Consider the following 27,984-nt stretch of genomic DNA (forward strand, 5'->3'; position numbering starts at 1 on the left):
CTCCGGGCAGGGACTACTCAAGAGGACGTCGTTATCAGGAGAAAGAAAACTGGCGTTCTGTGGATCGGAGCGTGGAATGTCAGATCCCTTAATCGGGCAGGTAGGTTAGAAAACTTAAAAAGGGAAATGGATAGGTTAAAGTTAGATATAGTGGGAATTAGTGAAGTTCGCTGGCTGGAGGAACAAGACTTTTGGTCAGGTGAATACAGGGTTATAAATACAAAATCAAATACGGGTAATGCAGGAGTAGGTTTAATAATGAATAAAAAAATAGGAGTGCGGGTAAGCTACTATAAACAGCATAGTGAACGCATTATTGTGGCCAAGATAGACACGAAGCCCACACCTACTACAATAGTACAAGTTTATATGCCAACTAGCTCTGCAGATGATGAAGAAATTGATGAAATGTATGATGAGATAAAAGAAATTATTCAGGTAGTGAAGGGAGACGAAAATTCAATAGTCATGGGTGACTGGAATTCGAGAGTAGGGAAAGGGAGAGAAGGAAACATAGTAGGTGAATATGGATTGAGGGGAAGAAATGAAAGAGGAAGCCGCCTTGTAGAATTTTGCACAGAGCATAACTTAATCGTAGCTAACACTTGGTTCAAGAATCATGAAAGAAGGTTGTATACCTGGAAGAATCCTGGAGATACTAAAAGGTATCAGATAGATTACATAATGGTAAGACAGAGATTTAGGAATCAGGTTTTAAATTGTAAGACATTTCCAGGGGCAGATGTGGATTCTGACCACAATCTATTGGTTATGAACTGCAGATTGAAACTGAAGAAACTGCTAAAAGGCGGGAATTTAAGGAGATGGGACCTGGATAAACTGAAAGAACCAGAGGTGGTACAGAGTTTCAGGGAGAGCATAAGGGAACAATTGACAGGAATGGGGGAAAGAAATACAGTAGAAGAAGAATGGGTAGCTCTGAGGGATGAAGTAGCAAAGGCAGCAGAGGATCAAGTAGGTAAAAAGACGAGGGCAGGTAGAAATCCTTGGGTAACAGAAGAAATATTGAATTTAATTGATGAAAGGAGAAAATATAAAAATGCAGTAAATGAAGCAGGCAAAAAGCAATACAAACATCTCAAAAATGAGATCGACAGGAAGTGCAAAATGGCTAAGCAGGGATGACTAGAGGAAAAATGTAAGGATATAGATGTCTATCTCACTAGGGGTAAGACAGATACTGCCTACAGGAAAATTAAAGAGACCTTTGGAGAAAAGAGAACCACTTGTATGAATATCAAGAGCTCAGATGGAAACCCAGTTCTAAGCAAAGAAGGGAAAGCAGAAAGGTGGAAGGAGTATATAGAGGGTCTATACAAGGGCGACGTACTTGAGGACAATATTCTGGGAATGGAAGAGAATGTAGATGAAGACTAAATGGGAGATACAATACTGCGTGAAGAGTTTGACAGAGCACTGAAAGACCTGAGTCGAAACAAGGCCCCGGGAGTAGACAACATTCCATTAGAACAACTGACGGCCTTGGGAGAACCAGTCCTGACAAAACTCTATCATCTGGTGAGCAAGATGTATGAGACAGGCGAAATAGCCTCAGACTTCAAGAAGAATATAATAATTCCAATCTCAAACAAAGCAGGTGATGACAGATGTGACAATTACCGAACTATCAGTTTAATAAGTCACAGCTGCAAAATACTAACGCAAATTCTTTACAGACGAATGGAAAAACTAGTAGAAGCCAAGCTTGGGGAAGATCAGTTTGGATTCCGTAGAAATATTGGAACACGTGAGGCAATACTGACCTTACGACTTATCTTAGAAGAAAGATTAAGGAAAGGCAAACCTACGTTTCTAGCATTTGTAGACTTAGAGAAAGCTTTTGACAATGTTGACTGGAATACTCTGTTTCAAATTCTAAAGGTAGCAGGGGTAAAATACAGGGAGCGAAAGGCACAGAAACCAGATGGCAGTTATAAGAGTCGAGGGACATGAAAGGGAAGCAGCGGTTGGGAAGGGAGTGAGACAGGGTTGTAGCCTATCGCCGATGTTATTCAATCTGTATATTGAGCAAGCAGTAAAGGAAACAAAAGAAATATTCGGAGTAGGTATTAAAATCCATGGAGAAGAAATAAAAACTTTGAGGTTCGCCGATGACACTGTCATTCTGTCAGAGACAGCAAAGGACTTGGAAGAGCAGTTGAATGGAATGGACAGTGTCTTGAAGGGAGGATATAAGATGAACATCAACAAAAGCAAAATGAGGATAATGGAATGTAGTCAAATTAAGTTGGGTGATGCTGAGGGAATTAGATTAGGAAATGAGATACTTAAAGTAGTAAAGGAGTTTTGCGATTTGGGGAGCAAAATAACTGATGATGGTCGAAGTAGAGAGGATATAAAATGTAGGCTGGCAATTGCAAGAAAAGCATTTCTGAAGAAGAGGAATTTGTTAAGATCGAGTATATATTGAAGTGTCAGGAAGTCATTTCTGAAAGTATTTGTATGGAGTGTAGCCATGTATGAAAGTGAAACATGGACGATAAATAGTTTGGACAAGAAGAGAATAGAAGCTTTTGAAATGTGGTGCTACAGAAGAATGTTGAAGATTAGATGGGTAGATCACATAACTAATGAGGAGGTATTGAACAGAATTGGGGAGAAGAGGAATTTGTGGCACAACTTGACAAGAAGAAGGGACCGGTTGGTAGGACATCTTCTGAGGCATCAAGGGATCACAAATTTAGCATTGGAGGGCACCGTGGAGGGTAAAAATCATAGAGGGAGACCAAGAGATGAATACATTAAGCAGATTCAGAAGGACGTAGGTTGCAGTAAGTACTGGGAGATGAAGAAGCTTGCACAGGATAGAGTAGCATGGAGAGCTGCATCAAACCAGTCTCAGGACTGAAGACGACAACAACAACAACAACAACAACAACAACATCAATAACATACTCAATGGAATCTAATTGATGTACTAATTTACATGCACACATGCTTGACTACAAACATGAGATGGTTTGTATCATAAGTGTGTAATTTCACAAAAAGTGATGGGAGGAAACGGTTATCAAGCAGTGACAACCGGTGCTAGCTTTGGATTATGAAACTAATACAATGTTATCAAATACTCATTGGCCTAAACATGTTCTTGGTTCTCGCCACCCAACTGGCCTTAATCTGTGTTAATTTCTTTGGTCCGTCTCAGTCTTCACAGTAACAATTCCTTTCTTCATTCCATTTTCGTTTTCTACATCTTTCATTTTCTGACCTGTTCATTTTTCACCATCCCCCTCCCACCTCTACTACATGCAACACACTTAACTTTTTGCTCATATTAACTCAAGCATGACATTTTGCCCACATTAACTCATGCATGACATTTTAGTAATAATCTCTGTCTTGCATATAACCTTATCTTCCACCTTTAAGCTCTTTGGTTTTCAAATCTCACTCACTGCAGCCCCCAACAATCAGTCTTTCCTTCTCATCTTGTCCAGTAAGTCTCCCTTGTCCCAGGGTTCTGGATGACTATTCCAAACTCTATCCCTTTTCCTAAACCTCACCAGTCCTTTTCCTTCACCTCTCTTCCTTCTCCTTCAACCCTTCTGCAAGAAGAAAGAGCCACTGGCTCCAAAAGCTTGCATACATAACACCTTTTATAAATGAGTTCTCCTGTCAGGGCTGGGTTTGGTGTGTAGATTTTTCATCTGCCCATTTACATTATATTTTCATAAATTGATTATTTTTGTTTATATGTTAGCCAAAATGAGCATTACACTACATAACTATTCTTGTATAAGCTAAGGAAGCCACAATTATTGCAAAATCACACTGGTGTTCATTTGCATTAACTAGCTGTTTCAAGAATATTTCATAACAGTCGACTCCTTTGCATTTCATCAGCAATAATTACAACTCACATCTTTTTTTTTAGATGGTAAAATAACTATTGTAATTCAAATTACATAATTTTCTCATTGATGGCTTGTGTTTGGAAGGTGTTGCCATGTCATTTACATGCACAAAATGACTTACACAAAATACCAGTTATATTTTTTATATGATTTGCTTAGATGATGGATACTCGTATAAATTCACTTTAATGGAGTATTACAATATGGTGGAAGCTATTTACATTATTTGCCAATTATTGTTGCTAACACGATAAGCAGAGTTTTGCCATTTTCTATACAAATAGCGAACTCTCATGTACATTATGTCAGTTGAAAGACAGAGATGAGATTGTACTGTAATGGTGTATACTTATAATTGCAGAAACAAAATGAATTTATATTGCATTTGACACAAATGCTATTACATTGTGGATGCTACTTGACGAGTTCACAAAACAACTGCATGAATGCTAGTTAGCAATACATTTAATTAGCATTTTATCTTATAAACTTTGGCTCCACATACACTAAATGCATCCCCAAAGCTAGAACAAAACATTCTAGTTACTAAGAATCTATAAATATGATTGAATTTTGCTAGAATCTGAGACATGAATGATTTAAATACATACTTATATTATTCGATAATACAATTACTTGAGACACTTGACTTTTAATTGAGTAACATTGGAAACTGTAAAGCTTAACTGTGCATTGACTGTTCAGAACTGTGGATATTTTCTGTAGTTGTGCTCTGACTGAAATGTTAGAAATGAAGACGGTTTGTTATTTCAGACAAAGACAAAGTATCTGAATGAAATTAAGCAGAGGTAAGACAATGAAAGATGATGCTTCCAATACAAGTTTCAGCAGTAGTAGAGGTACAGCATTGAGAAGGAATTTATAACAAGCAATATAAGTTAATAGTCTATGTAATGATATGTACATACATTAAACAATTCTTTCTATAAAATATCCATTTAATGTAAGTAATAGAGTAGAATTTGTCAATACTTTATTTCACAAGCAGATAGACACCACAATCATTTTGTATAATAAACTTCCTATTCTGATGCATGCATGCCATGACAGTCTCACCCGGCAATACTTGAGGGAGGAGGGTGTTATGTAACGTAGCAGAACAGGACAACATTTAACAAAATGTACAATTCAAAACATACTTAAGAACGTGATACTACCACACAATATTTACGCAAAGTTACATAGACGCAAGAACTTTAATAACTGTAATGTTGTTAGATTACGGTGTTGATGAGGTTAAGTCGAGTTAAGATGAATTGTGATCAGTTAAGATGAACTCCAATTAATTTAGAGAGATATTGCACAATAGACTAAAAATATGTCAAATGTAAATAAAAGCCCAATTTATCATTTGCGGAATTTATACATAGAAGAGTATAGTAGTTATGACACAGGCAATTGTAAAGAGACAAGGATTTACACTGGGAACAAAACTTACACTGCATTTGTAAATTAATTAACATAAATAATTAAGACAGTGTTATTGATGTATATTTTATATAATTTTGATATCAGTTTTGTAAAGTTTCAAAATCTAAATTTTAAATTCAATTAATATCAATTTAAACAGAGCATGATGTAACTTTATAACTGTTGGAACCAATATTTTGTCTGTTTTGGCTATGTTACTTTCTGGTTAACTTGACCTATAAGAGGAGAGAGTGGCATGTTCTTGGCTCACCCATGAAACACTTGCCCTGGTTGAACGTCAGTTTAGCAATTAATAGTACATTTTTCTGCTAGATTACATACCAATTTTTCATTAATATATTTTTTTTTTTCAGATACTGGAGTTTAAAGTGTCCAAGGTGTACACACTTTGAAAAGTGGCTAAAGAGAGCAAGTGTGTGGTCTTCCAATATCTGCTGAAGAAGGGCATGAGTGACATGAGGGAAATATTAGGGGAGGATTCCTCTTCCTATTCCACTGTGAATCAGTGAGTGGCGGAATTCAAGCAGGTCAATACCTCTGTCCAAGTTGCACTTCACAGTGGAATACCAGTAATGGGTAGTACTGAGGAAAACACCATTCCAATTGAGGACATCATGGCAGACTGGCATGTGACAGAACCTTACATTGTTGACAGAGTGGGCAAATCTTAGGAAAGCTCTGAACAAATCATAAGAATTGTATTCGACATGCACAAGGTCTCGTGTTGATGGGTTCCAAGAATGTTGATAACCAGAAGACAAACACCAGACACACACCCTGTAAGCTGAAAGCCTGACCCATTTTGATGCAGACCCTGTGACATTTCTCAAAAGTTTTGTGACAATGTATAAAGCATGGGTTCATCACTTTCAATTCAAATTCCAAGTTCAATCAAACAGTGGAAACACTGGTCATCAAAATGAAATGACTTGTTGTGTCGACAAAACAACTGCTCTTTCATCAGGACAATGTGCCCATGTACACATCTGTCATTGCGATGTCTGCCGCTGAGTTCTGCAGCTACAAACTGCTTTAACACCCACCATATTCACCCAATTTGGCCCCCTCTGACTTTCATCTCTTCCTTAAGTTCAAGAAATATGTAGCTGGAACCCATTTTCGATCAGACGATAACATCATGATTGCAGTGGAGGCCTTTTCTTGCCATGCAGGAAAAAACATTCAACGAGGAAGGTATAAAGGTCCCGCACCACCAGTGGCAAAAGTGTAGGGGCCTAACAAGGGACTATGTTGGAAAAGTCCATAAACATTTGGTCTACTGACAACTTTGACTGGGTGGCCTGGCAATTTTCAGTCACCCCTAGCATTGTCTGACATAAGTAAAACTGGACCCAGATGTTATTTTAGATTGAGGAATTCCAACAAAACTGAGTTACACATCTCAATCAATCACTGATCATCAGCAAGTTAAGTAATTGAAATCTAGCCACAAAAGCTGATTGTTTTTGAAGTTCCTCACAGGCATTTTATCCCAGTCTGTAATTGATGCTGCACTGTGTTTGTTTTTTCCCCCCTTTGTGGGTAAACCAGGCAAAAGTCTCTACACTTCCACACAAAGTTAACAGATGTAAAGAAAGCGTCGGCACAGAGCGAAATTGTGTTGGCAGGAGTCACCAACCTTTAGTTGCAAGTACAGGTTCCCAATTATGTATAAAGTCCATGGAGGGGCTGATAAATACCGAGGCATTTGATGTGGACTAGTGGACAGATTTGGAGATAAGCATAAAGTTAGCTACTACAGGGACAAGGTTTCCAAAGTATGTCAAAGTTCTGAAGAGGATTTAAAAGGATTCTCTGATCAATTAAGAACTGTGTTGTGTCATACATATGCATTGTGGGAAAGTAATGAAAGGAATAAGGTACCACTCATTGAAGCAGAAACTCATAACATAGACATATTTATTCATGGGGTTGAGCTGCATGCAGGTGCTGAGGTGAAGTGAGCTTTGCCAAGCACACTACGGGAGGCTGTATGAATCAAATTTTTACACGAGGAGGCCCAGCAACTCATCCACTTTTGCACCAGAGTAAACCCCAGTGTCCTGCACCCATTGCAAATCCCCAGACCACAAGGCTCGTGAGTGTTTCACTCAGCTAACCAAACAGATTACAGAGGTGCTTGAGGGAATGCATAGAGGAAGGGGTATATGGGAAATACAAACAATGGCAGTTACTGCCACTGTCCCTTGCTTCCCTCTGCAAAATGAAAATCCAGTAAAAGAAGGGGGGGTTGCTCAGGGGGCAAACATAACTTTACAAGATAAAATCAATGCAAGACAGTCTACCCTTCCGGCAATTCCTTAACACACCATGTGATTCTTACAGGTGATGTTACGCTTATAGTCCAGAAGTCTTATCACATACCTTACTACTTGCAGCCCCATTCATGCAAAATGTTAAATAAACAAGAAGGGATAACACCCTTAAAGTTAATGCACTTAAATGTGCAATATCTCAGAAACAAAGTAGACATTCTACAAATATTCATAGAGGAACACTTGCCTCATGTACTAGTAATAACAGAACATGGGCTAAAGTGCAGTGAAATAATATACTATAGATTAGAAGGTTACTTACTAGCAAGTAGTTATTGTAGGCAAAACCATAAAGGTGGTGGTGTGGCAATTTATGTTAATAAGGATGTAGAAGTCAAAAACATTTCCTTTCTTGAACACCACACCAAAGAAGGATCAATTGAAATGACAGCCATTGTACTCCACAGTAATGATCTTAAATTACCAAAGCATAAAGTGATTGGAGTGTATAGGCCACCAAATGCTGATGTAATGCTGTTTATGGATAAACTTAGTAGTGTTGCTGGTCTGGCTGGTTCTAATGACCTTACTACATTAGGTGACTTTAATATAGACGCAAACTCAAATAGTCTAGTAAACATGAAACTCAGTGATGTACTGACCTCATACAACGTTGTAAATATGGTGAACTCTGACACCAGAGTGACGGACACATGTTCCACTAGAATAGATTATGCTACAATCAACAAAGATGTTATAGATAAGGTAAATTACAGTAACTTAGATTTTCTTTATTCTGACCACTTCTGTCAGGTGATAGAATACAAAAATTCAGTTGTGCCTAAAGTAACAAAAATTGTGATACAGAAACAAATGCTGAATACCTCAAATATTAATGCTCTTAAAGACAAACTAGCAAATGAGAAATGGGATTCTGTGTACCAGGTAAAAGGGTCGGATGAGAAATGGAATGAATTCTACTCAACCCTATTGCATCATTATGAATATAGTTGTCCAGTCAGAGAAATCCAGACGGTAGTTAAACACTGTCAAAATGGAAGTAATCCTAGACTAAAACTCCCAACAAATCTGATTAGGCTCAGGCATGTATAGATCATGTACATGATCTATACCAGCTTTATAAAGCTACTATATGCAGGTTTTCAAGGAAAAATACAATAGGGCCAAGCAAACTTTTAAAACTGAAATTGTAAATCTAAGGAAGCAGATTAACAGCAAAACAATAGAACAGTCTGACAACATAAGCAAAGCATCTTGGAAGCTGATTGAAAGTACCGAAAAGGTCCCAACAAGATGAACAGGGAACCACTCAGCATAAGACATGGTGGTAACATTATAAAAACCCCAAATACTATATGTAATATTTTTAATAACAATCAACACATATTACAGATTCACAGATAGAGATCAAGTGCCATCTCACACAGTGTACCAAATTTGAATTTGTGGAAGTGAATGAGCAGCAGGTTCGCAGGGCAATAAACATGCTAAAGAAAAAATTTTCATCTGGATGGGATGGCATATCCAGTGCTATTACTAAAGCATGCTTAAAAGAAATTTCTAAACCTCTTACTCACCTGATTAATTGCAGCATTAGAGAAAACATGTACCCAACGGTTCTAAAAATGAGTGTAGTGAAACCAGTGTATAAAAAGGGAAGAAAGGAAGAAGTCTCCAACTATAGACCAATATCATTAACTTTTAGCAAGATATTCAAAAGCATTATCCTTTCTCAGCTAAGTGCCTTTTTCACAAAACATAAACTGGTTGTAGATTCGCAGCATGGCTTCAGAAAAGAGCTAAGTACAACCACAGCAGTTACACAGTTCATCCATGAAGTTTACTGTCTGTTGGACCAGAAGATGCAGACTGCAGGTATATTTTTGGACCTGTCAAGAGCATTTGATACGGTAAACCATAGGATACTTCTTAAAAAGCTAAAATCTTATAGTATTGGGGATCAAGCCATGACTCTTTTAACCACGTACCTATTGAATCGTAAGCAAAGCACTAAATTGTCATACAAACTAGATAATAAAATCATGAACTCCCAGTCCACCAGTGAACCTGTATTACAAAGTATACCACAGGGCTCAACCCTTGGACCCTTTCTCTTCCGTATATATATTAACGACATTGCACAACCCATTAACTCCCATATTGTAAGCTATGCAGATGACACGCCAATCTTATTCTATGGGAGCGAATCTAAAGAGCTAGAATCTCTTGCTACTAGTGGTGCAACAGAAGTAACAAAATACTTCAATGATCAGGGACTCAAGGTGAATGTCACCAAATCTCAACTACTGACATTTAAAACAGGCAGTTCTCATCACAAGAATATGAATAGTGTGTGTAATATCCCTGCAACAGAAAATGGTAATTGTAAATTCCTGGGTGTGTATGTTGATGAAAATTTGCGGTGGACATACCACATTAATTTCGTATGCGGAAAAGTCAGTAGTGCCATATATCTCCTCAGCTAGCTCGCAAAGATAGTTCCTAGCCAAGCACTGAAATTAGTATATTATGGAACACTTTACCCCTTTCTCAATTACGGAATTGAACTATGGGGCTGTGCAGCTGATGTACATTTAAAAAGAATACTACTACTACAGAAAAGAGCAATAAAACTTATACATGGGATGGGACATAGAGATTCATGTCATGAAGTGTTTGTGCAGCATGAATATCTGACAATATATTCTCTGTACATCTTCAAAATAGTTGTATTTTTTATAAGTCAACCAACAGAAACAATCAAGGGCAGTGATGTACACGATCACAACACTAGAACACAATGTAACTACTTCCGTAACAGAAAAATGTTAAAAATGACTGATAGAAGTCCATATATCAGTGGTCTGATTTGGTATAACAAGCTACCAAACTCTCTAAGAACGTACATGGGAAATGTTTTTAAAACAAAATTAAAATCTTTTCTAATAGAAAAATGTTTATATTCTTTCAATGAATTTTAAGATAGTGATTGTAACATGAGGCATTAGCATATCAGTTGTAATGTGATAAATGTAAAAAATAGATATAAGAAGCAACAGCTACAGAATATAGTGTATTTTATAAGTATAAATATAACCATAGTATTAAGTCTGACATTTGCAAAAGCCATCATCACGATGGCTCCAAGCAAAGAAAAAGTAAATAAATAAATAAAATATTTCAGATTTACTGATAGCTGGAGTAATGCTACACTCTTTCAGTCCCTGGTCTTCACCTATAGTGATTGTGCCCAAGAAAACCATTAAGGGATAAAAGGCTTATCACGTTTGCATAGAATGATAATGGTCATGAATGTCATAAAACTTTATACTGCCCCCTTGCAACTATCAATGACACTTTCGGTAGCCTTATCAAATGCAAATTCTTTACCACCTCAGGTATGCAATCCAGTTACCATCACACACTTGTAGCTATGGAAGATCAGCACAACATAGCTTTTCTTGTACCCTCTGGGCATTATAAATACATAAGGATGCCCTGCAGCCTGCTACATTACAATGTTTTGCTGATTTACGGGGTCCAAAGCAAAAGATGTATTCAGTGTAAAATGTTCAAATGTGTGTGAAATCTTATGGAACTTAACTGCTAAGGTCATCAGTCCCTAAGCTTACACATTACTTAACCTAAATTATCCTAAGGACAAACACACACACCCATGCCCGAGGGAGGACTCGAACCTCTGCCGGGACCAGCCGCACAGTCCATGACTGCATCGCCTTAGACTGCTCGGCTAACTCCGCGCGGCTTATTCAGTGTACCTAGATGACGTAATTGTCAAGTAGGATGAGAGAGTGTGCAGTGCAACTGAGAAATATGATAACTCATGTTAGTGATGCTAATCCAAATTTTTAATTAGATAAGTGCCATTTCACATAATCAATAGTGCACTATCTATGCCACATAATTTCGGCAGATGGTGTAAGACCAGATTTGTGGTTAATTGATGCAGTGGACAATTCTCCAGCACTGGAGAACATTAAAAAATTTCAATCTTTTCTTTAGTTAACAAATTACTAGCAACATTTTCTGGAGAACTATTCAACCTTCACAAAACCTTTCATAATATTACTGAAGAAGAGGTCTCCTCTTGTCTGCAGGAGTGCCATGTTAAAATTGAAAGAATTCTTACAAGTTCATCGGTCTTGGCTTATGCAGATTTTACACAGCCTTTTATCTTGTCTAGTGATGCTAGTGACTTCACTGCAGGCTGCATATTGAGTCATGTGCAAGATATTGAAGTAAAACCAATTGGTTACACACTCCATCAACTGTATCAAGCTAGCTGAATCAAGCCTGGCAAAACCACAGTACCACAGAAAACGAACTTCTGGCACTTGTTTTCAGCACTCATTATTTTTATGTTACCTACATGGATGACAGTTCGTGGTAATTACCAATCACGCAGTTTTACAATGGCTACTGAGTTTAAATGATCCTACCAGCAGACTTGTAAAGTGAGCCTTAAAACTCCATGAATATGACTATCAAAAATGAAGGAAAATGTACACTGCTACTTACCATAAGGATGATATTTTAAGGTGCAGACAGGCAAAATTAAAAGACACTTATACAACAGTCTTTTAATTGTGCCTGTCTGAAAGTTAACAGTCATGTTTACAGTAAGCAACAATCTACGTTCCATTACATTGCTGATATTCTAACCTGAAGTTTCCATAGTTTCATGAATGACAACATAGTCAAAAACAAGCCTAACAGATTAAACTGGAATGCAGATGCAAGGAGATGACATACTGTGAATCTTGAGGTTTTGGCAGCGCAAAGACTGTTCCATTAAGTTTCAGGTGTGCAGCCGCAAGAAATCTCCTTCTTCTTCTAATATTTCGGCTGTATAATGTTCATCCATCTTCAGAGTGAGCCGCAAGAGTTTTCAGCACTCATGCGGCTCACTCTGAAATATTAGAAGAAGAAGGAGATTTCTTGTGGCTGCACACCCGAAACTTAATGGAACAGATGACATGCTTACTGAGGAATTAAAAAAGCGACAAGAATACAATGCTGGCTGTAAGAAATTGGCTATCTCACCAGATTTTATTATAAAGACGACATTTTATATAAGAATACGCCTCTTTGAGGGTGGATAGCAGTATCAAAGAGTATTTGCAAGTTCTTACAGCAAAAATGTTACAACAGCATACAGACTGTCATAATGAGAAAAGTACTATGCAATTGCACACTGCACGCTGTTAGTGGTGGCCTCAACAAAAGAAAGTCATAGAAGATTACATTCAATCTTGTCTCCCTTGTGCTAGGAGGGAGCAAGGATGAAGACCAAACTTTACTTGAAGCAGCAGGACTGTTTGAAATTGTAGCATTCAATATCATAGAAGTGTTCCCTGCACTGGCCCAAATTAACACACGTACTTTTAATCTGTCATCGACCATTCTCTCACTATCTTATTATGAAACTGACAGAAGACATGACTGCAGAGACAGTTGTGAAAGCTCTTGCATTTGGGAGTGCAGAGGCCATTATAAACAGATCATGACACAAACTTTATTTTCCGTCTTATGGTAAAGGTGTGACGACAACTTGAAATAAAGAAATGGAGAACTATGCCGTTTCACCCTTTGAGTAATGGCAAGGTTGAATACATCCATAAAATGGTTGTGATTTTGTCATACAATGCCAGGACACATGAAACAGTAATTTTGACTCCCTATGGGGTTGCTTATGCTCACAAAATACATTGCCCTTTTGAGATCCTGAAGTTGCCTCATGAAATATATTCACGCGAAGTGAAGCATCTGGCTAAAAGATTAAGGTTTATTTGATGAAGAGTTCAACAGAATAATGCAGCTATGACCCAGAGACAACAGCTATGTATAGAAAGAAAGCAAGGATGCTGCTATACCAAATAGGAGATTATGTGATATTATGACCAAACTGTTGTGAAACTGGGCAGAACTAAGAAACTTACGTGGCCCTGTGATGGACCACCCTGAATATTACATTTCATGTAACTCGCAAGTGTTGAATTTCAGCTCCAGATCAGAAGAGTGTAATTTATTTTGATCACTTAACCAAATATAAATGCAGTGATGTACCATTTTCTGTAGAGGATCCAACAAACTCAGTGTGCAGTAAAACTGTTACACAGCAAATGCTGAGTTCCCATCACTACAATTTACGGTATAGGAACTTAGAGCTGACTTTTTCTTGTCTTAGGTGGGAGATCACATCAGTATTTTCTATGCCACACCATTGTTTATATAATAATGATGATTCTGTTGGGCATTTGTGTCATGTTAGAATCCTGTCTAGCTAAGAATTTTGCTCAAGTATTTGATATATGTATTGTATCTTTTTCACTAATATTCAATGGGACAATCATCTTTCATAATCACTTCCTTAAGGAAAGTGTCATGAGCAAGCTCAAGAGAATTGAAGCCTGGCCAAGCTATATTTCTGTTTTCACAATACGGCCGAATCTATCATGTTTTGTCACAAGTACACAATTTCCTTGAGTGGATTGTGTGTCATTGTTTGTTTTCAAATTGCCTCTGTGGCTTATATGTTTCTAAGTGTGTTAGTTTGATATCACCACTGGCTGGACAGAACTTCTCCACCACTAAACTGCTTGCTATGAGCAACAGCCAATCTGTTGTGGACATCTGTCCTTTATCAAACAGTGCCACTGCTAACACCTTTTCTCAGCTGCATTCCAATCTGTGCTCTAATGTGGCTTTCAAGGTTTTAACTCAGTTCTGTATCACCTGCAGACCCCTGTGCTATTAATGCATCCTACGGATACACTTGTATGTTACACACCTCACATTGCCCCATAATTAAGCAATATGCCCTTTCCAGTGTTGTTTCAATCATTTACTTATTCCTCTATTTTTTTTATTATCCACCTCTACTGGTGAATGGTCTTGTGTATGTTTGCATTATTTCGCTATGTTGAGACATTGTCACCACACAGTTTTCACCACTGCCTGGGATGGTGAAGTTATGTTCCAAGTTTACAAAATTTGAAAACTTGCACTACAAAAGTGCAGATCACAAGCCTCTGGATCAGCCACATAATGTTCAACAGCCGAATAGATGGAGCCCAGCACCATTACAAGTGCTGGTCTCCATGCAGCCACTGGAGATGCAATTCAGCATTTTCACATACACATGAGTGACACAATTCAGCATCTTGTGTAGACTCCATTTCCCTTTATAACACAATTAAGACAGTTTAAGGTCTCACATACAACAAATCTGACTCATCACTGCACAGTTGGTGCCTCATTATGAACTCCTTCATGACATAATAAAAGATAAAGATGCTATTCAAAATCAATAAGGTAACTACAACTTCAGCAATACCTCATGTACTACAAATTATGTTTTACAACATACACTCCTTCCATGCCCAAGTGGGCATATTAGTGTTAGCCATACAGACTGGCCTACAAAAAAGTTAGTTCGATCTTAATTCCTCCTGAATCCCCACTTCACAACCTTGTGAATATCTCAACACATACATTCACCTCTTTGGATGATATATCCCCTCACTTTTAATTTTATATCACTGTGTGATAACTGTATTACTGTGAAGTTGACTCAAGAGAACCCCAAACTTATTCTTCACTTGCAGATACCTTTTTCCTGTGTGAACTAAGAACTGAAAGGAAATAGGCTTTACACTTTCCCTATTTCCTAGAAATTTTTTACTGACAAGTACATAGGTTGGCCAACAAAAGACTATTAGGTAGTCTGTCATGGTTCACAGACACACACCTTTGACTGCTGCAGAGTTACAGACTTGCCAGTATATCTCAACTATATTTGTACCAAGTTAGCTTTATACATCAGCACCTCTATTTGTGACATTTCTCTGTTATTAGCAGAAACTAAAAAACTGCTGATAATTGAATTAACACAATCTTTGTTCTATGGCATAAGAACCAGCTGATTATACATTGAGGTACCCCACTCTGGTTTCCTTTGTATGTTACTATTAGATTTTCACTTCCCACACACTGAGTATCGCTGAATAATATTAGACTTCTATTAAAAGCATCCCATTACAATATCCTGGGTTGAAAGAAACTTTGAATGCCACTATCAAACCAATCCTGTTATTCATTCCAGAATTTAAGTTCCCCCTCTGCTAACATCCTGTCTCATTTGTTCTTCCAGATACTAACAATACCAATTTGCTCAAGCCCTTGGATCAATTAATGGCACAGGAGTGACAACAAATAACACCAGATTGAGCTGCTGTCCATATTATGGCATTTCACCAGTACAATATCTTACTCAAAATAACTGTTCCCACAGTGCCCTCTGTCCTGCCTGCTATTCTGAACTGAACACGGCTATATACTACTGTTAAATTAGGTAGTAGAGAGCATACAGCTTTTCCAGATGATCATGTGTATTGGCCTAGTTCAAATGGGTTGTAACAAGGTGAAATGCTGAGTTAATGGCAACTTTTATTTTTCTACAGTAATTTTGAAACCCCGCCTAGGATTATTTTCTTTAATTAAAACTACTGTTTTGTATTTGGTTTATGAATTTCTTACTTTTGTGACTGTTTTAAACGGTAGTCTTCTATTCTGTTCTTATCTGTTCAATTCATAATGTTTCATTGTCATGAACGTTTTTACAATCATTCTATTCATTTTAACTGAACTTCATTACCTTGCTGTTGCCATCATATAAATTTGGGTTGAAGGAATCATCCTTCAGATGTTTATTCTAATTTGTTTGTAAGATGCATTAATGCTATGAAAAACAGTATGTTTTGTAGTTGTGTCATTTTATACTTTTGTTAGCCAAATATACTTAATTTTATATTTCATTCTGTTTGATGCTCAGAAAGATTTAATCACATAGTCAAACTGGCACCTTTCACACATTACTACATTTTATGCTTTGCCCCTTTGCTTTGATAGTTTAATAACTGAAACAGTACTTAGATGATGTAATCGGTACTGCTAACGAACTTGAAATAATTTCACTTACAATGCTTCAGTCCTTCCTGATTACAAGTGAAACAAACCGTTGTGGTTCAAAATTCTGTTTCATAATTTCAATGTACCTTATTGTCAAGCTAGCAAGCAAATGGTGCCACCATGGTGATTGTCCAGTCACTGTATGGACATTTTACACTGTGTGCTCACGTCACCTTGAAAAGACTGGCTGTAATCTGACAAGGAGGACTTTTTAGTGTAATCCGTTCATTACAAATCATGCTGGGCCCTTTAACTCACTTAATAATGCTAGAGATTTCCTTTATTAATAACAAAAAGCTGTAAACCTGTATGATTACTTTCACATTAAGTTCTAATCTTTATCATCCAAGTGTTCGAGTTGCTTGTACCCCTTAAAATTTTGTCTGAAATCAGCTTTGGCTATCTTTGTAATGCTGCTGCCATCACAGTCCTGTATTGCCAACTGTAGTCACCACATGCTGATGTAACAATCGTACTCACATTTTGAAATTTGAATTGTTACATGAAATTAAAATAAATTTAGGTCCCAGTGAGATTGTTGAATTCACTCGTGGTGTACTCTTTCAGGGAAAGCAGAGGAGATGTATAAGATGCTCCCATGCCCCAAACATGAGAATTTTTTATTGTTTAAATTTTTGTGACTCCGTTTTCCATCACTGCCTTTCGGCGAATGTACAATAATTGACCTGTCAAGCTAGAATAGGCCAAATCATCATCAGCAAAGCCACCTGACTAATTAAATAAAACTGCAGGATAACCTGATTTTAGATGCTAAGTGGCTTAGCCTTCATTTCAGAGGTATTTGCCATTTGGCACAACACATGTAGTATGTGTGGCTTAGAGAAAGTCACAAATGTAGAGAGCATTACACTGAAAAATCTCAATACCACATTTCAGAACACAACCATGTCTGTGCAAAAAAGTACAAATATCAAGACATAAATCAGTGCCTCCAGAAACACTCATAATATTGTATATTTTTGAGTCTATATGTTTAATTTTTAAGTGTCTTCAGCGAGCCAAGAGTAGATAGTAGTATGCACTTGGGACTGAGTGTTAGGGAAATTTGAAAGCAAAAGTTTGTTAATAAATCATTTCTTTTTATATTTTTGATTTTGTGTGGTATTATATGTGGAAAATTTCTAAGTTTATACAAAAAACGAAATCTGAACGTTTGTTTGTAGATTTTAAGTAGATTAAAAAGGCAGGTAAGCAATTCAATTGACAGTGACCAAAAATCAATGCTGATGAAGTAAAATTACTTTAAAATTACATTATGTTAGTTCCAATAAAATAGATAGGGAATTAATGACATTTAAAACTTACCTTTTGCGAGAACCACATATGAAAATAGCTCCTTTTTCAGCTTCCCTCTGTTTCCAATAGGTAGACTTTCATAGGTGACTTCAAAATTGCATGGGGTTTTATCTTCAAATGCTCTTGGACAAGAGTGATCATGAGGGCACTAGAACATGGCAAGAAACCTATAAAATAGGACGAAAGTGAAGTTGAAACAAAACTTAAAATAGACTGTTAACTGAGTTTTATCAAGAAAAAAATAAATAATAATGCCTAAGAGAAAACAATACATTAACTGGATGCTCTGTATTACATAACATTACAACATTAAAAAAGAAGCATTTTTCTGATAATCTGCAAATATTATTTATTTGAGCATGAACTAGCTTTTGGATTCTTAGGCCATTGTTGGATGATAACAATGCTGCAACCATAGTGAAAAAGAAGTGTCACTTACACAGATATTACTGATAGCATGAGAACATAAAATGGTCAGGTACAGAGTATTTACATTTCTTTTCTGTTATATATAATGACATCGGTTGCAACCCAATTTTATTTAAAAACTGAACAGTAAAAACATAAATCTCTCTCTCTCTCTCTCTCTCTCTCTCTCTCTCTCTCTCTCTCTCTCTCTCTCTCTCTGTGTGTGTGTGTGTGTGTGTGTGTGTGTGTGTGTGTGTGTGTGTGTGTGTGTGTGTTAATCTAGGGATGAGACTACTTCTTCCTAAATTGCAAGGCTTTAAATTTAAACAAAACTGTAGAAAAGTTACCAATGACTCATCAGAATTCCAATATCTGCTAGGTTGAATGTACATGCTGCTACAAATCATGTACCTAACTACAGATGATTTAAGTCCCACAGAACATGAAATATTTCGAACAAATAATGAGTGTGGTTGGACCACCACTCATACAACTCTCCCCAACTCTGATCATACCGAATCACCAACTGAAGACCAATCGACTGTCCGACTCCTGACAAAAGACCACTGAGGAACTTGGATGCCAACGTTATAGACTTACTCACCTCATCCAGAAAACTGTTGCCATTCTCCAACTCTTGGCATCCCACCCACGAAAAGCATGCCCACTGACGTTAACTAAGGGCCTCATGTGATTACCAGTCCTTTTGTCTAACTTTTTACACAAAAGTTTGATCAAAATTCTGTTTACACCACTAACTATGCGCTAAAATTTCACACAGTAAAAACATGTAATAAAAATTTCTCAATTTCTAGGCGCCACAGTTTGCCCTCAAATCCAAGTTTAAATATTTACAATTTATGCTTTCAATAATGAGAATTGTTTATTCTCATAGTCCCATTACTATGTATGGTACAAATGTGAATTGTACATCCGTTTTATTGTATTTTGTCTCCTCTTTCCACTGCTGTCATTAGAATTCATGTATCTCTAATGAAATTTATATTATTGGATAAACCACACAAATTTAGCATTTAACTATAAAAATGGATAGTAAAATAATAAATCTTAACATCTAAATGATGCATGAAGTGAATAATACTCACTACCAACACATACTGGCATGCTGTCTGTGTATTTGTCTTCATTCATAAGAAATGCTGATTTCAGTTAATTTTTCAACTGAAATGTCTCTCACAGCTTAATTATTAGATTTAATGATCATGTAAGTAGATCCAGACGTGTGTCTTTTCAAGGCCTACAAATTGAGTGCTCAATCTCTCTGTGGGATGCACATTTAAAAGTTATAAATTAATTACTGCATTAGTTATATTCAAATCTATTTGTCTCTGTATCTCCTCTCATATGTCACTTCCAGATCATATATTTATACCACTGGATGAGTAATCACACTCAATTTAATTTGACACCTTGTGCTTCCTTGTGCCCAGCACAGTTTGCGCTGCACATGCACAAATAAGCACAATGCAACTTTTAACTTTTAACAGGTACTAGGACGCTGACATCAGGACTGGTCCACAAAAAAACCCACATGGAGCCACCCGGCCACCATTCAACTGCCATCCGGCTAGTCACGAATTCTGCCAACACATGCTGCACACACATGACTTAAATAATGCACTCAACCAAACAAAAGTCATTTTATCTATGATTCTCACATTCAGTTGTTATCTGACAATGTCAAATATGCTGCAAGCTGGTTCAGAACCAAATAATATTTGCAGAATAACAGGAACGTTTTCCTTTTTAACATTATTGAAAACAATAACTTTTCATAGTAAACTGTAGGTTATTGTAATTACACATTGTTTTGGACAATGCCCTATACTTATTTATTATATGTGGCATGTGGTTTGACAAGCAACAACAGTTTTCACAGTAAATAGAACCCAAAAACTCTATGAGCCTTTGGTGTTTACGTGGCTGGTTATATTGAATTTTAAACTTTCTCCATGTTCAGCAAATACATAATGGAACAACCACTCCAGTTTTTTTAACCAAAATTGTATACATATTGCAATGCGTATTAACTTCTTTTATCATACAACAGGAAATGAAAGCACCAAAGGGAAGCGTTGATTTATGTCTGACCAATTTAAATATGTTTCTCAGTCATCATCGGCAGAAGTTTGCTGCTGGAATTTAAGAAGAGTGTATTTGCTAGTCTATAAAGTCAACCCCTACAGTACAGCTTTGCTTTGAAAGGCCATATTATATGTACACAAAATACATATGTTAATTACTCTGCTGTTTCTTAGCACATAAAATACAAAAAAAGGCAGAGTGCATTGATTTAAATAGTTTCAAGATGAATTATTGTGAACGACTTAATGCACTGTGCACAGTATAATGCATAGTGTTACACAAAATAGAAAACAGTTTATTTCCCATGTGTTCTCATAAGGTAGATTGTAAATTGACTTTTCAATTTTCCTGGTGGAAATTTGATAACCAAACCTTTTGATGAAGCACATTTCTTGTAACTTAAAAGCTAGCTCTGTCTGACAGCATAAAAGTGTTGCACTTATATTGCTTTTGGACAGAAGCGTATTTTAAACAGCATACAGATGACATATGGCTGTAGCTAGTGGCTGCAACAGTTTTATGTTTACTTGGTTTCTTCAAAACATCTTGATGTGGCAACAATGGAGCCAAGTGTCCGTGAAAGCGATAAAACATTTTTTGCTAAAAGATAAAAAATGATCAGCTGGGTTAGGCTTAAGTAAGTATTTCTTCTACTTTCTTGCTGTTGGAAATAAATTGTCTGCAAGATAAGCATATACACACATCAAAAAATGTTTTGCATCCCCTCGGTTCCCAGCACTCCAGAAGATAGACATTGACTGTGGATATTGTATCAAGACAGTGTCCCTTTGACTGTTCAGAGACATCACTAAACCCGCCCACAGATGTAAACGACCATGCATGAGCAGCACCTATTAGATGGAGGGGTTCCGACAGCCAACCAGTTCCAGTCTTTCCACCAGGAAGGAGGTACACAGCTCGTGTTGTCTGTAGTTCAACCATGCCTAGACGGTCAATACCACGGTTTGATCACATCCGCATTGTTACTTTGTGCCAGGAAGTGCTCTCAACAAGGGAAGTGTCCAGGCATCTCGGAGTGAACCAAAGCAATGTTGTTAGGACACGAGGAGTTACAGAAAGACAGGAGCTGTCAACGACATGTCTCGCTGAGGCCGCCCAAGGGCTACTACTGCAGTGGATGACCACTACCTATGGATTATGGCTAGGAGGAACCCTGCCAGCAACAGCACCATGTTGAGTAATGCTTTTCGTGCAGCCACAGGACATTGTGTTATGACTCAAATTGTGTGCAATAGACTGCTCGATGCGCAACTTCACTCCCAATGTCCATGGCGAGGTCCATCTTTGCAACCACAACACCACAGTGCAGTATAGATGGGCCAAACAACATGCTGAATGGTGGACCACTCAGGATTGACATCATGTGCTCTTCACTGATGAGTGTCATATATGCCTTCAACCAGACAATCGTCGGAGACATGTTTGGAGGCAATCGGTCAGGCTGAACACCTTAGACACAATGTTCAGTGATTGCAGCGAGGTGGAGGTTCCCTGCTTTTTTGGGGTGGCATTATTTGGGGCCAAATTCAACTACTGGTGGTCATGGAAGGCACCGTAACAGCTGTACGATATGTGAATGCCATCCTCCGACCGATATAGCAACCATATCGGCAGCATATTGGCGAGGCATTCATCTTCATGGATGACAATTCGCACTCCCATCATGCATATCTTGTAAATGACTTCCTTCAGGATAAAGACATCACTCAACTAGAGTGGCCAGCATGTTCTCCAGACATGAACCCTATCGAACATGCCCAGGATAGATTGAAAGAAGATGTGCCCCACCAAACACTCTGAGGGATCTATGCCAAATCGCCATCCATTGAGGAGTGGGACAATCTGGACTAACAGTGCTTTGATGAACTTGTGGATAATATGCGATGACAAATATAGGCATGCATCAATGCAAGAGGTCGTGCTACTGGGTATTAGATGTACTGGTGTGTACAGCAATCTGGACCACCTCCTCTGAAGGTCTCGCTGTATGGTAGTACAACATGCAATATGTGGTTTTCATGAGCAATAAAAAGGGCCAGAAATGATGTTTATTATGATCTCTATTCCAATTTCCTGTACAGGTTCCGGAACTCTCGAAACCAAGGGGATGCAAAACTTTTTTTATATATGTGTATTACAGCACAAAGAGTGAACATGCTTGTGAGGAACTTTCCTGTAATTTATACAATTTTAAAATTACTGGGACACATAATTCTCATGACATCAATACAGCTCCAATGCAATGAAAACGACTCTACGAAAAGTAGAATTTTACCATCAACAGAAGTCACCATGAGAGAAGATAGTGAGACAGGTGACCGTGTCAATAATACTAACATACGAATTGGTAGATTTTGCAGATAATTCAGTTTGTTACAAACATGCAACTTTCCAATGTGTCTTCCTCTGATAAATGTCAGGCAAAGTGTTGAGCTCTCTTGTAGGTAGTAGTAGTGATTACTGGCCCAGTTTCACCTTAGGCAATTCATAATGTCCTGTCCCATACAGAAATCAATCAACACCCACCATATCACTTTAAAAGCCCATCTCCGGTTCTAATGTTTAAGTAACATTGCCACAGTTGCAGTTGGAGATACAGACATATCAGTGTGTAGTGTTGCATATGACCTGTGAGAGTATATGTGGTACGAACAAAGCCAATATCACAGGTCAGCCATGTGATTTTTCATGGATATTTGATTATAAAATACATGTTATCCAGATAAACCATGCTTTGACTTTTTTTCTGTAATGAAAAGAACTTAAAAATAATTTCTATTGTTGTTCAACTGAATATAGCGCCAAACAATGATTCTGCTTAGGTTATGGAATAATTCACTTATTTACACTATTGTACAGAAGTTATTAATGTTTAATAAATGTTTAGCCCAAATTTAAAGTTACAACATAATGTATATAAGAATAAACCGACATTTGCACAGAGCTAACAGATGCATAAGAAAAGCTATTTACCTGAGAGAGAGAGAGAGAGAGAGAGAGAGAGAGAGAGAGAGAGAGAGAGAGAGAGAGAGAGAGAGAGAGAGAGGGGGGGGGGGGGAGGGGGGGAGTACATTTTCGACAACTGGATAACCAGAAAAGCACATAAGAGATAGGAGAGCCTTGTAAAAGATATGAATATGAGCATGAAGATAAGCATGTGAAATTGATCACTGTAATGAAAATTTCAAATGTGCATAAGCTACTGACAATGAAATATAGCTTCATCTAACCACACACATGAAAGGATGGAAATATTTAAGATACAATTAACAAAAGGTAGGCAAAACTATGTAAGAAAGCACTCACACAAACAACCCCATATATCAAACATTAAAACATAAGGTGCCTACAAAGTTATATTGCATGTAGAAAACAGCCTAATATAAGGTAAAAGTATCCTGAAAATGGTGAATGTTTTACCAAAACAACGGAAGTGTTTTGTATCAAATTTTATATGTAGTCTTCTGTACAAGTGAGTAGGAAAGAGAGGGACAGGGGGGGGGGGGGGGGGACTTTAAATCTAATAAAATGGCAAGAGTCACTTGTGCATTAAAGGATACAACAGAAAAGGCTGATTATAACTAGAGGTTAAAAGAAAGGGATTAAAGCAAAGGAGGACCAAGAAGAACAGCAGAAACACGAGAAACATTTGTCATCCAGCACAGAGGTGTTACTGTCATCAATGAGATTTTGTTTTAGCTACACAGTATGCAATACTTCAAGCCAATAGGCTTGCACAACAGTTTTGTTTTTACAATTTTTTAAAAGTAGTTTTGTTGTATGTGTTTCATTAAATAGATAATCTGGAATGCATTGATATCATAAAATTCTTTGTTTTGGATCCAAAGATGGCGAAGTATAATAAGGGGTGTGCTTCTTAAGTTTCAACAGCCGCTAATGTGGATGAGATTTTTCAGAAATGGGATAGCGATAAAACCATTGGGTGGAAGGTGGACACAGTACACTCATGAAGTTGAAGTTGGCCCTATCTACCAAAATGATTATGGTCAGTGTGATCTCTCAAGTTCTCTTGGTGAAACATATTCAGCCGAGTTGCAGATTTTTTTTCTTTTTTCTTTTTTTTTTCATGACATTTTGATGACCGATCCAAATGTTTATTTCTGGTGCTGAGAGTTATATTATGTGTAATCATGTGTAATCAATGCTTGGGCTGGTTGTCTGAGAACACATAACAACACCGCTCACAGCATTTGAAGAAGACAGCTGGGTCAGTCAAAATAATGTGAATAGAATGGAATTTATAAGTCAGGTGAACACCTGTCAACACACCATTAGTTATGGCCAGTAAGTCCTGGTTTTCAAAAGGGATTTTTCATTGATTACCTTGCACAGAGTAAAACTAATTGGTAAATACAAAACATGCCTTGGGGATCAAATAGATGAAGAAATACAAGGGAAGAGGGCTGGATTGCAAAGAAAAATATCATCTTTCATTGGCACAATGAAGTCGCCCACAAAAATGTTAAGGGAATAGAAACTTTAGGCAGAACAGAAATTCCTGTTAGCTATTAAAATTTCTGTTGGCTATTAAAAAGTGAAACATTTGTACTCTGCTCAAAAATTAAAACACTTCCAAGAATATGGCAAAAACAATCTGGAACATCATTAAACAAGAAATAAACCAAAATAGGGATCAAAATTAAATTGAGCCCCCACAAAATTGCTCTGGCAGAAATGGTGACACATTCAACTCAGCAGCCACTAAATTTAATGATTACTACAACATCGTGACAACACACATTGGTACCACTAATAAATGTCTAATTATAAATGCTTTATATTTACTTGTGCAGACAATGCATGCACTACCAACAGACATCTCAGTCTTTAGTTACAGATTTTTTTGTCAAGTAAGTGGTTTTATTTGACTGCTCAAAATGGAGCTACTTCATCAGCAGACCCTTCGCTACACTGAGGGTATCTACTTCCAAATTACTCATGTTGGCAGCTGTTCTCAACTTGAATGCTGTAATATGCACTGCATCATCTTTGGTGATGAAATTTCAGAAAGTTGCTTAATAACCCTGTTTTAGGGGTGGTGTCATCATGCAGTGAAGATATTGATTGCAACTTGCCACAGGTATACTTTGTATACGGACAAAATCTCTTTTAATTTTCTGCCAAATTTGAGACAGTTTGACTGTGTAAACTATTTAAAGCATCCCACACTGAAGTCCGCTCTAATTTTCAACCTTCTGTAAAACATTGTCAAGCTTCTGTAAAACATTGTCAAGCTTCTGCAATACTGTCCTGACTTGTTTGCATACCTCAGGAGATCTGTTCATCTCTTATTAATTTGCTTGGTATGAAACTTTCAATTGCCGCCAACACAATTTCTTTGAATTTAAGCCACATCTGCTCAAGACACACAGTTTGAAAGGAATGGTGGCAAACTGTTATGAAGACATCAAGCAATTTTGTTATCTACTATTTTAAATAGATATATTTTGCACTACTTTTTGATGGATTTTGATGTTATAGTACTCAGTCTACCTACAGTGACCTTCCATCATGATGCTCAAGATTGTTTCTTTGTAAGAGATCTAGTAGGTTATAGCAACCATTTACATTTCGTGTGGACTCCTGAATTGTGAGTCGAAAATAATCCAAAATATATGGAGCAGTCACATGAAAGAAAGATAGATGGAAAAAAGTAAGTACGCTCTTCATTATTTGTCCGCAGCTTGTGGTTTCGCAGTCACATTCTCACTTCCCAAGCACGGGGTCCCGGGTTCAATTCCCGGCACGGTCAGGGATCTTCACCTGCCTCGAGACGTCTGGGTGTTTGTGTTGACCTCATCATTCGTGAAAGTGGTGAGATTGGACAGAGCAATGATTGGGAATTTGTATGGGCACTGATAACTGCGCAGTTGAATGCCCCACAAACTACACATCATCATCATCATCATCATCATTATTTCAAAAGCAGTCATCATAACTCTTAATACATTTACCCCGTTGTGAGAGAAGACAATCAATGCCTTCATGGAGAAATGTTTGTGCATGTAGGAAAAGTTTGTGTGTGTAAGGAGGATGTGTAAGGGCTTCCCAGCAAAATTTCTGCAGCATAGTCGAAAGAACCTTGGCAAGAAGTGGGTGGGCATTATCTTGCAACTGATGGTGTCAATCAACACACTGCTCATTGACTTTCTGGAACACAGTGCCACAATTAACGCACAGTGGTACATGGACACTTTGCAAAAATTAAATGCCGAGTCCAATAATTGAGGAAAGTTGGCAGATGGCATCATTCTGTTCAGGATAATGCCTGCCCACATTTTGCCAAGATTTTTTCCAGTACACTGCATTAGTTTCACTGGAAAGCCCTTGCACAGTCTGATCCCCCCCCCCCCCCACCTCTCCCCCTCCATATGATTTTCACATTTTTTGAGCCCTTAAGTAAGACATTTGTGCTCATTGATTTGCTCCAAATCAAAAGGTGCATGATTGGGTCCATACGCAACCACAAACATTTTTCCACAAAGAAATTGACCATCTTCTCTCATAATGGGTTAAATGTATTAACAGTTAGGATGATTACTTTTGAAATAGTAAACAGTTTACTTACTTTGTTAGCATCTGTCTCATTTTCATTTGAGTGTCCCTTATACATTTCATTTCGGTTGTACAAATGGAACCACAAAATTGCAGAACGACATACAGAGTTGATTGGAAATAATGCCTTTGTTAAGTTCGTGATGTTATGAGTTACTTATATAGGGTGATGAAATCATTCAGTGTTCATAACATTATTCTATAACATTACTAATATGTATCACACTGCTAACAACATTGATTAAAAACTAACTCTAAAAAAGAAGTGAGCACTATAATTACTTAAGTCCATCTCTGCACTTACAGATTTGTATATTGTGAACAGTCTGGATGGGTCATTGTTATTTGTAGTAGATGTTAGTCTTCAGTCGACTGGAAACTTAAGGATGGCATGATCATAGGTCAGTGCCATGAGAAAATAATCTTGTGATTTTATGATAAACTCAATGAAGTCAGGAAGAAATAGAAAGTAAATTGGTGCAATTCTTTGGCATCAAGCACTTCTGATTTGTGTGAATAAATCCCTTGTATTCCTTGGCAATGTAATAAAAATTCAGAACCATTTACAGCTGCTTTGTGAATTCACAGTGTCAAAGTAATGCAGACACTTCCATTTCTACATGATACGACTGTTGTAACTCTATAGAGTTAGTACGCACAATCAAACAGCGCACACCTCCACAGCCAACCACAAGACGTTACCTCATGATGGCACAGGTGGTGGGTGCAGCTAGCTCTGTGCCATGTGCAAAACAGCCTTATATAAGTCAGCATGGTGGGCTGTCAGCCTGACAAATGTTTATATGATGATTACACATTCACCTGTTAGAATGTGTTGTAATGTTTTCCATGGTTAAGAGATATTTTTTTCATTTAATACTTCATTCAGTGTCTTGGTGTATCCCTTCACATGGAAG

The 27,984-nt window shown here is 37.5% G+C and overlaps 1 protein-coding gene across 1 annotated transcript in view; it reads right to left on the minus strand.

The window, feature by feature from the left end:
- LOC126483682 (methyltransferase-like protein 17, mitochondrial) overlaps nt 1-27,984 on the minus strand; it is a 114,536-nt gene that overhangs the window by 20,382 nt on the left and 66,170 nt on the right. Inside the window, exon 8 of the mRNA XM_050106768.1 lies at nt 17,966-18,104. Within this exon, the coding sequence (XP_049962725.1) occupies nt 17,966-18,104 (139 nt within the window). The remainder of the gene's footprint in view (nt 1-17,965; nt 18,105-27,984) is intronic.

This window comes from Schistocerca serialis, chromosome 1, assembly GCF_023864345.2.
Source record: "Schistocerca serialis cubense isolate TAMUIC-IGC-003099 chromosome 1, iqSchSeri2.2, whole genome shotgun sequence".
Lineage (NCBI taxonomy): Eukaryota > Metazoa > Arthropoda > Insecta > Orthoptera > Acrididae > Schistocerca > Schistocerca serialis.